At 40.8% G+C, this 11,276-nt stretch overlaps 1 protein-coding gene across 1 annotated transcript; it reads left to right on the top strand.

The window, feature by feature from the left end:
* Window positions 1-1,761: 1,761 nt before the first annotated feature.
* Window positions 1,762-4,834, top strand: COMMD6 (COMM domain containing 6). Its single transcript, XM_006882727.1, has 3 exons — window positions 1,762-1,865; window positions 2,444-2,600; window positions 4,784-4,834. The coding sequence occupies exons 1-3, from the start codon at window positions 1,762-1,764 to the stop codon at window positions 4,832-4,834; spliced, it is 312 nt and encodes a 103-aa protein (XP_006882789.1).
* The last annotated feature ends 6,442 nt before the right edge of the window (window positions 4,835-11,276 follow it).

Here is an 11,276-nt window from a genome sequence, read left to right on the forward strand (position 1 = left end):
AAAAAGTATGTAATGTCCTACCAACTAGATAGTCCTTCAGTTTTCTTTTACTGAATTTCAATAAATCACTGATTTTTTTCCCTTTATAACATTCCTTATATTTCCTTGTATAAACTCTAAACTGACTTTTCCAACTATCACTAAGTTCAGAATCCCCTGGACTTTGTCACTCCCAGTTTGCAAACTCCTGTGTCTCTCAATAAAGTACTTTACTTGTCAAAAAAACCCCAAACAAAAAAACTAGTTTCGTGCCATGTAGTGAATGAAAACTAATTTGCCAATAAACTTTTATTAATTAATTAATACACAATAAAACATTAAGCCCTTTGGGGAAAAATTGAAGATCATAAAATAACATGTCTTTAGAAACAGCAAAACATTGATAGTAGTAGTGTAAGTTATCAGCAGTCTCAGATGAAAGCTCAGATGGTTAAAGTTCTGCTACTCACCTCAAAGCTGGCAGTTTGAACCCAGCCAGACGTGCCTCAGAGGACAGGCCTGGTGATGTGTTAGAATGGACGTGAAACCTTTCGGAGGGCAGATCTACTGCACATGTATGTGTTATCTGCATGTCAACACTGACTCCTTGACAGCTCTCAGTAACAAAAGATACCAGTCAATTTCCAAGTTTTTCCCGAGTATCTGCTTTTTTACTAGTCTAATCTTTGAGATAGCGCAGGAGAGGAAGACCCCGGATGAGATGGTTTGGTACAGTAACTGGGGCAGTGGGGGTTGGTGTGTTGGGATCAGTGAGACTGGCTCAGGACAGGGCAGGCTTCAGAGTTGCTGTACATAGGGTTGCTACGGGTCACAGGCGACTCAGTGGCACATAGCAGAAACAAACTTCAGTTGAGAACAAAACAGATGAAAATCTCATTACTCAAAGATGTGTTTAGAGTCAGAGTTAAGAACTATACTTGTCCAATCCCATTAAGGATAGGACAGGATTCAGATTGAGGGACACTATAAGCTATACTCAACTCCACAGCACCTAACAACAACCATTTCATGCCACAGGGACACTGAACAATTATTGACAAGAATCAGGTAAAACAGCCAGGCAGGCAGAGATCAGAAAGCATGTAATCTCTGGACATTGGTTTCCATTCTGATTCCAGAAATAAGCGACCTTGTGTCTTTTAAGCTCTCTGAAATGTGGTTTTGTCATCTGCAAAACAGATATAATAGCCTGTACTATAATGATGAATCACTGAGGTATTTAACACATGCAGAATGCGTAGTGCCTCACGTGTCTCACTGCCGTGCTCATCTTCAGTGATGACATCCAAAACCCATTTCATTGCTCAGTGATGTTAGTTCAGAGATGAGGGTGTGAAGTGAGGAAAGAAACTGGAATGGCCCGAAGCATGCCTCCTGCATGAACACACATGAGGACTTGGGTTGTGGGGTGGGGAAAGGCATGTATGGAACAAGTAAGTGAGGGGAGAGATGCTTGGAACGAACAGCCCCCTGAAATGCTGGAGGCCAGTAAGGATAACCCATTCACCACCACCTATCTGTCACTTTGTGGTACTCTGGTGGCTTGCCTGTTGCTCTGCTCCTGGAAGCGATGCCATTTTTCAAATGCCGGCAGTGGTGCTTCCAGATGGCCCAGATAAGGAAGAGAGACCTAGAAAGTGAGTTCTGAGAAATTAGCCACTGAAAATCCCAGTGGTCCCCAACAGAACACTGTACTGTGTCAGGCTTCGAGGTGAGTGACTCCCTCTGCAGAGGTCAGTGAACTCAGTCTCACCAGTGACCATGGTGACAGCTGGATCGATGTACCTTCCGCTACGTGGTGCACAGTGTCCCCAAGTGTCAAAGCCTGCTCAACCGCAGCTAACAAGGAAAACCAGTCTGACCACATCTTTCTTCTGCTTGGATGACCCACCCTAAGGAGACTTGTGTATTTGTGCTTGGAGTTTTTGCTTTTTTCAAGATGACATAAAACACCCTTTCTTGTTTTAGTTGCATCTTCCTGCCCATCATTCCTCGCCATTGTCCTTTGATTGTTGTATTGTGTGCTGTTGAATCAGAACTGACTTACTGACCCTCCAGCGGGTTTTCAGAGGCAGTAAATCACACGGGAGGAGGTTGCCCATCCTTCTCCTTCAGAGCAGCTGGTGGATTTGAACTGTGTGCCTCTGGCATTGCAGCACATCTTCTTCCCTTTAGGCCACCAGAGCCTATTTTCCTTTGATTATATTTCCACTAACGTAATACATTTTTTTTTGTTAGAGGAATGACAGTTAATAATCAACAATCAAATAAACAATGATAAAGAATTTTTAAAAACATATAAAATATTTTATGACCAGTGAAATTAAAAATTGAGCATAGACTTTGTTGAAATTACAAGTTGAGAATAAGAGGAATAAAACTGAATAAATACTGGCATTCCTGACGGTGCTGTTCCTGATGTATTGTCTTATCTTGTTTTATTAAAGCTTATAGATTTTCAGTGGAAACTGGGAATGGCTGTGAGCTCGGACAGCTGCAGATCTCTTAAGTACCCTTATGTTGCGGTCATGCTGAAGGTGGCAGATCCCTCAGGCCAGGTCAAGAAGAAGTCCTTCGAGATGACAATTCCACAGTTCCAGGTTTGTCATTCACCCTACTACGTCCTACCTAATTTCTTTATAATTGCTGTTTTGAAAAATGCATAAAATATGTCATAAAGGAAGATTGTAATGGTTTTTATTTACACGTGGTTTACTTTTCTATTTATTAAAAAAATAAATACATCCGCATTTGTTTTCTGAGGGAAGTTGAGAAATTTCCTTTAGTCTTTCCACGTCTCCCATTCGCTGCTGTTGAGTTCATTCCAACTCACAGTGATCTTCCACCAGGGGAAAGCTTAAGAGACCGTTTTGCTTCCCGAGAGAAGATAACAGATTTGTACCAGCAGAGATGCTCAGCCTTTTGCTTAACAGTGACCCAACCTATCAACTAAGTTGCCTCAGCTCCATTTTCCCATGTAGTGTGTTAAATTTGTGTACTAACTCACTTGGTAACTTTCAAAGCATTCATCTCTGTGAACATGGTAAGCACATTTTCCTGTCTTGTGGCTGGCTTTATTAGCTAGACGTCTCAGTAACGGAATGTATTTGTTGTTCTTGTTGTTGTCATGTGCCGTTAAGTCAGAGCAGGTGGTGGATCTCACTCCATGCTTTTGAGTTGACGGTACACCGCCTAACAGGTAGGCCACCAGAGCATCCTAAATTTTATTTAGAGTGGCACTGTTACTGTTCTGTCTATTGCTATGATATTGGAAATTATACCACCCATATTCAGATACTGACAGAGTCATCTTGATGGCCAAGTTTCAGCAGAGCACCCAGACCAAGTCCGACAAGGAGGAAAGGCCGAGTGATCTTCAAAATTAGTAAAAAAAATCCTACAAGAGGTTCACTATAACGCTGGAGGGAGTTCTGGTGGCTGAGTGGTAGTGAGTTGTGCTGCAAAAGCAGAGACAAGTGGTTCAAATCCACCAGCTGCTCTTGTGGGAGGAAGATGGGCAGTTAACTCCTGTGTGATTTCCTACCTCTGAAAACCCACTTGAGAGTCTCTATGAGTTGGTTCCATCTTGACAGTACCTTATAACAACAACATAATGCTAGAAGTCATGAGTCCCCTGGGTTGGAAGCTATTAACTACTGGAAATGGTTCAGCCTTGACCTTCCAACAAAAGGCGGAAATTATCAAACAATATCATTAATAGCACATGCAAGTAAAATCTTGAATATTATTTTAAAAATGACTGGAACAGAATATCGACAGGGAAGAGACTGTGGCACAGGGGTAGCATTGCTGACATCAGGTGGATCTTGGCCAAATATAAAAATATTTACTTGTGTTTATTGTCTTTGCAAAGACATCTGACTGTGTGGATCATAACAAATTATGGCTAACATTACAAAGAATGGGAATCCCACAGCACTTATTTGTTCTCATGCAAAACCTATACTTAGAGGTTGGATCTATATTGTACTAGAGCTCCGATCTTTAAGAAAGAATTTACAATCCTGAATGCAGCCTTCTAGATTTAAAATGGGTAGAGCTAGCCTGTCTTTTTTTTTATGTTGTTGTTTTCAGTCAAGAGCTAATATAATACTGAGGAGCTCAGGTGATACAGTTCATAGGAGTCGCACTGCTAACCTAAAGGCGTCTCACCTCTCTGGTTGTTTTAGTTCAAACCACATAAAGCTTTATGGGAGAAAGATGGGACATCTCCTCCTATGTGATTTACAGGCTCCGAAACGCGAAGGAAGGGAGCTCTGGTGGCCTAGTGGCAAGAAGCTTCACTGCAATCTCAGAGGTGCACAGTTTGAATCCACCAGATGCTGTCCCGGAGAAAGAGGGACAATCTCCTCCTGTACCAGTCAGATCTGATTTGACACCACACACACACACACACTAAAAAAAAAAAATAAAAAGAAACCCGAAGGAGGGTTAAGTGTGAAACCCAGTGGAGGGCTTTCCAAGAGTTGTTTGTTGACAGTGTTGACTATATAATAAATGTTTCTGGTCTGCTCTTAAAAGAGTTTTCTTCCTCAGGTGATATTTTTTTTTAAAAAAAAACTAATCAAAGGCTAATTGTCCACTATCCAGTAATATTCTTGCTTGCAGAAACAAATTTCACCTGTTAGTTTCCTCAATAATTTTTGAGAAAGTAGCAATAAAATTACCATACAGTGAAAAAACTCGATTTAAGATTTTAAAACCAAGGTTAATACTATGTTTTAAAAGCAAGATTAATATTGTGTTTTCTTTTACTTTGCAGAATTTCTACAGACAGTTCAAGGAAATTGCTGCAGTTATTGAAACTGTATGAAAATGGACTACTTTGCTGCTAAAATGGCTTTTGCTCCAAAACCATGGACTTCACTTTCTATAACAAAACTACATAAGAAACAAATGATATTTACTTCATGACAATTGCACTGTTAATTTTCCACTTTTGTAAGTAATAAAAAACTGAAAAACAAGAATTTTGATATCCAGCTTCCTGAATTTACTAAAAGCCACTGATTTGAGCAATGTAAAAAGATGAACTCAGATTATATGTATTCTATCTCAATTGTTAAAAAATGAATGCAGAAAGATTCTACTGAAGGCAACATAAGTTTATATATTAATCCAATAGTTTGATGAACTTTTCCCTGGAATTTAGGTGAAAGTTTACGGAGAAATTGGTTTTCCATTCTACATTTCATATATTTTTGCCTCTTGGCATTGATTTTAGTCCTCACATTGTAACACTGCTCACCCCATTTCCTCCTTGTGATTCCCATTTTCATTTGTCTGACTTTCCTATCCCTTCTTACCTTCTGAACTTTATCACTGGGAGAATACTGCCCTTTTGAACTCATACGGTTGGTGGGTCTAAGGAGTTTGTATCTCCTTGGTGTTCTTGTTCACCTTATAAACCAGCTTATTATGTAACTAAAAGTTAAAACCACAGAGATGAGCTCAGTTTCAGGCTTGAATTTATAAAAGGGCCTTAGTCTAAGGGATTTCAGTAGATCTCTGGTGGCCTAATGGTTAAGGACTTGTGTTGCCACCCCAAGACAGCTGGTTCGAATCCACCAGCATCTCAGCTGGAGAAAGATGGGCAGTCTCCTGTGTGATTATTGCCTCTGAAAACCTGCTGGGAGCTATGAGACAGTTCCTACTCAAAGGCAATGAGTTATTGTCTATCAGACCAGTTAGGCTTGTTTTTCATGATTCTGAGTTTTGTTCCACCTTTTCCTTCCCAGCACCTCCTATTGTGATCCCTTTCAGAACAGTAGAAGCTGAGACTTCTGGTCTCAGGGTCACGGCAGCTCTTGGAATGGCCCATTAGTTCTTTGGATTGTTTCCACGTGTCTTTGACTGTCTTCATTATTCTTTGGAGGGGAGTTATACCTTAGGTGAACACTTAAAAGCTTTTAAGACCGTAGCTGCCACTCACCAAAGTAGGATATAAAACGTGGTGGACAGTGGTAACACCAGCTGACCTAGATTTCTATGTAGACTGTGGACTTGAGCTCCCAGACCATGTGATTTTTCCCTTAAGGAAGTCAATAATGTTAAAAGGTACTAGGAAATGGGCTCTATATAACTTAAGTCTGAGATTTAGAAAGTTTTTATCAATCAGAAAAGTAGTAGTTGATTAGTAAAACTTTATGAATTCACTCTGATAACACTGACTTATTCTAAAGGCAGGCAGCGAGAAGAGTGAGGCTACTTCGCTTAAGTATGGACTCGGCTCCATCCTTACCTTCATGAAACTGACGTTCGACTGTGGCTACTAATATTTATAAAAAGTTTAATAAGAGATGTGGTACCTGCCAGGAGACCCCAGTGCCACATGTGTATTGAAGGTGTTTCCAGAACAACGGAAAAAGGAGTCTTTAAATGTCTAGGTTTGAGATCCTAGGATTCAGGCGAGCTCTGGTGGCCTAGTGGCAGGAAACTGCACTGCAATCCCAGAAGTGCACGGTTCAAATCCACCAGATGCTCTGCTGAAGAAGGAGGAACAGTCGCCTCCTGTACCAGTCAGATCCAATTTGACGGTACACGCAAAAGAAAAAAAAAAGAAAAGGAAAAAAAAAAAAAGAGATCCTAGGATTCAGAAGGAAGACTCTGGGCATTTCTTGTATTTAATATGAGAGACATACACAATTAACATGTTTTATCATTTAAATATCCTGTGTATGCAGCTCTGGTGGCATAGTGCAATGTCTGTTGTGCTGCCAACTGAAGGCCAAAGGTTAGAATCTGCCAGCTGCTCCCGGGATGGGTGCCCCGGTTCCCTAAAGGCAGGGAGCGAAAGTTGCCGTAAAGATCAGAGGTGCAAACACCCCAGGCAGTTCATGGGAGAAAGCTGGGTGATTTCTTCCCATCAAGATTTACAGCCGTGGAAACCAGCTGAGTGTCCCCATCAGTTGGGCCCTACTCAATGGCAGAGGACTTGGTCTAGCTGGTCACAAAGAGGAGAGAATATATGTGACTGAAGCAGAGATGCCAGAATAATGAACTGCTGGGAGAACTGCCAGAACTTCCTTCTAAAACCTTTTTCAACATCAAATCACCAGGACGTGAATCAGTGATGCCTGGGTTTGGAAGAATTCTTCAGAACCTAGAGAATGCACCATAGCTTTTAGACACCAGCCTTCACCGGTTCTTCAGAGTCATCTGAGTTTGGAAGACATTGAGGCGTGCACCTCTGAGAAGACAATCCCCAGTGGAAGAAGCAATTCACAAGGTATTTCCTTTAAGAAAATGAAAACAGAGATTACATAGGTTATTATTCAGAAAATTCATCCTCAGTTTGGCTATAGTACTGATGACAGCTGTTCACACGGGTGTAAAGCAAGGAGGGCCCAGCTGGAATCCTAAAAATCCATTGTCATGCTACCATCCTTGCCATGCATCAAAACCCACTCAGACCTGACCCTCCACTGGGTTCCTGAGGTTAAAATTGCACAGGAAGACATTGTCTGTCTTTATCCTGTGCAGCCACTGGTGGCTTTGATCTGCTGGAGAGGCACAGCCTTTGGACAGCAGTGCAACTCCCTACAGACTAGGCCACCTGAGAGCTCCCTGTTACTGTCTCAGTAATAGCAGACTGTCTACACAGAACAAAGCTCACTAGGAACAGTCTTCTCTAAAGCTTTGACTCAGAGTAAGGACAAAGAGCTGAAAACATCCAGCCAGTCCTCAGAAAGGAGCAACATGCTGGACAAAGTGGAAGGTCAGTGGAAAAGAGGAAGAGCCTCAATTAGATTGACTATAACAGTGACACCAACAGACGGCTTGGACACAGCAGAGACGATGAGGGTGCAGGAGAGGGCAAAGCTTTGATCTGTTGTTCACAGGGTCAACTTTCAAAGACACTCGACAACACCAACCATGTACTTTAATATGTTTCCTGATTCTGTTAACTGAGACTCATTATTTGAATACAGAGAGGGGGAAAGATTTAGCAATTTCTTCCGTTGCGCATATATAAAGTTTGCCATCCACGTTTTTAAGAGTGACAATCCCTCAACAATATGTATCATAGTGCACATTATTTCTATTTCACAGAAGTTTTGAAGAAGGATATACTGTGTCACCAGTTGTCATTTTCAGATTTTGTAACATAGCCAATCAAAACTGCACTAAGTGATGATTAACTATTTGGGCACACAAATGTTAAGAATGAATTGTTTTTATGTTATTACATTGAGTATATATGCATATATAAAAGAATCTATGTGCACAAAGCTCAGAGCTGGCTTGATAAATTTTATTCTGAGTTCTAGATCACATTGCTGTTGGGTTGGGCTGTCAAGTTCAACTGTAATTTGTATGTCTTATTACCAGTTGAGGGCATTGTTGTAAGACATATTTATGTCATCTTTTATTGCTAATTAGGACAGATGACTGTATGGCACTTAAGCCCTTGCTTACTATATATTCCAAGGCCAAGTTAATTAAAAGTGTGAGAATTGTGTAGTGACATATTTATGTTTTGCTGATTTATAGAGATTTGATTAATGCTATCATTCTGTTCTCATGGAGTGCAGGTGCAAAACCTCCTTTAGGGACGTTATTTATGACTTGTTTCACATACTCCTTTTGTCTACTGTCAACACTAGAGCACATTTCTAATGACTTATTAAGGGATGTTAATGGATGGAGAGTATTTTAGAAATGCGTATGCTTCTATGCTCAGAACTTCTATTTCTCACTTCACATTATAAGTGACATGTTTAAAAACCTTATAAAAACATTAACAAGGCAGAGAGCATGATGGAAGCATCCCTAGCAGTATACCTAACAGTGGCTTACCCATAAGTACTTTAAGAACATCAGAGACTGGAGAACACACAGGAAGTCTATCTAAGAAACAAACCAAAATCCCCTTCTCTCTGCCTTCCTCCTCCCTGGAGGCCCCAGCTTCAAAAGTTAAAGTGGCTCACTTGCATTCTCACACTGCTCAGTCCTTGTCTCTCAACCACCCCATTTTTACACCTTCCTTTGCTCCAGCTGCAGTGTAACATTTCTGGGCTGAAGGTTATAGACAGGCAAAGAGACCAAAAGAAAAGAGCTGGATCACCCCCGTGGTGTGATGGATTTGATACAAGTAGTCTGAAATTGCACGCTTAAATAACTCTTTTCATTTTAAAGCTAAGGTGTGGGGGTTTTTTATTGTTTAAATTCTTATTATTACTTTTAATTCTTTTCAGGGAAATGCCCTTAGTTTTTGCTCATTAGCCGTATCAGCTGGCCTGGGACTTAGCTGCTGTTTTACAATAACATTATCTGTGGGAAAGTGCGTTTCAAGTTTTAAGCACTTGGCTTAAATGTAAACTTGGGAAAACAAACTCAAACTCTCAAGCTGGAAAATGTATGAGTAAGTGTCTAGTTTTCAAAGGTAAAAAATTGTCTTTGGGATCATCAAATAGAATCTCAAGCATTTTCATGCATTTGCTGCCCTCTCAAACCCCCCACCCCCCAGAGGAGGTTACTATGTGTCACTTTTACATAGCAAGCAAAGCAAAAAGTCACATTTATTAAGCTATTAAAATTTTGGAAAGTACTTGGATCTGCCTTTATGAAAGTGCTTAAGTAGAATGATTTTTCATAAACAAAAATATTATAGATTTTTAAAATAAAAATTATTTTTGACCAGTTTTAGAATTATGGAAATATATTGCAAAGAAAGTACAGGGAGTTTCCACATGCCCTACATCCAGTTTAATGGAATTATTAACATCTTACGTTGTGGTTGGGTGCTGATGAGTCACAGGCTAGAATTGCCCCATAGGATTCTCCTGGCTGTAACCTTTGTGGAAACAGCTCTCTCCATCTTCCGGATTGGCATTCTTTCAGTGAGCAGCTCAACATTCAGCTGTTGTGCTACCAGAAGTCTCTGCTGTAGTCAATGTCGTTTCCTCAGTAGGTTCAACATGGTTGCTCCAACCTCTGACTTCTCATCCAAATTCTGATAAAAGGGAATGGATGTTTTAAGGGCATAGACTAGAAAATGCCCTTATCATTTCTGCTCATATTCCAAAGCTTTGCACAAAAACCACTGTCATTAAGTCAGAACCAGTTCATAGCTGACCCTCCAGTGGCTTTCTGAGGTTGTAAATAGTACTCGAGGAGACTGTTCATCTTTCTCCCAAGGAGCCACTGGTGGATTTAAACCACCAAAAGGGTGCAGCCTTTGGATTAGCAGAGCAGCTCTTTATGGACTATGCCACCAGAGTTACTTTTATCCCCGTATCTCAATAATATGGCAAGGAAAGAGAATCTATAGTTTAGGAAGCTTATGTAATAAATACCCTATTTCTGCAAGATAGAAAGAATAGATGTTGTTTTTATTGTTATGTTTCATCAAGTTGCTTGCAGCTCATAGAGACTCTATGTACAACAGCTCTGAATCCTGATCTATTCGGTGCCAACCTTACTGTTTCGGATACACCTACCTACATTACCCCTGTCACTGAGTGAATCCATCTAATCCAGGGTCTTCCTCTCCTGAGCTGTCCCTCTACCCTCCCAAGCATGATATCCCTCTCGAAGGACTGCACCCTCCTTGCAACATGTCCAAAGTATGTCAGACGAAGCTTCAAAATCCTTGCCTCCAAGGAGCAGTCTGATTTCACCCTCTCCAGGATGAACTGTGTGTTCTCCTAGCAGTCCATGGTATATTCAGTACTCTTCTCCAGCACCACAGCTCAAAGGCATCAATTCTCCTTCTGTTATCCCTAGTCATTGTCCAGCTTTCTGATGCATAGCAAGAAATTGAGCAGCTCATAGACTGGATCAGGGACACATTAGTCTCTAGACTGACATCATTGCTCTTCAGTATTCTAGAGGTCTCTGACAGCATATTTTCCCCAGTGCAATTAGTCTTTTGATTTCCTGGCTGCTGTTACCAAAAGTACAAACTGTAGAACCAAGCAAACTAAAGCTGTTAACAATCTCATTACCATCTATCATGGTGGTGCCAGTGGTGAGAATCTTTGTTTTCTTGATGTTGAGTTTCCATCCATACAAAAGGCTACAGTCCTTGACCTTCTGCAGCAAGAGCCTCATGTCCTTCTCAGTTTCAGCAAACAGGGTTGTGTCATCTTCATAATGTAGGTTGTTGATGAGACCTCCTCCAACCCTGATGCCACATAAGTCCAGACTCTCAGCTGATCTGTTCCATAGATAGATTGAAAAGGTATGGAGATACTATGCATCCTTGATGTACACCTTTCCTGATTTTGAATCAAGAATAGATATTGGAAGAC

The sequence above is a fragment of the Elephantulus edwardii genome, unplaced genomic scaffold (assembly GCF_000299155.1).
Source record: "Elephantulus edwardii isolate Elephantulus edwardi_28Jun2011 unplaced genomic scaffold, EleEdw1.0 scaffold00023, whole genome shotgun sequence".
Classification (NCBI taxonomy): domain Eukaryota; kingdom Metazoa; phylum Chordata; class Mammalia; order Macroscelidea; family Macroscelididae; genus Elephantulus; species Elephantulus edwardii.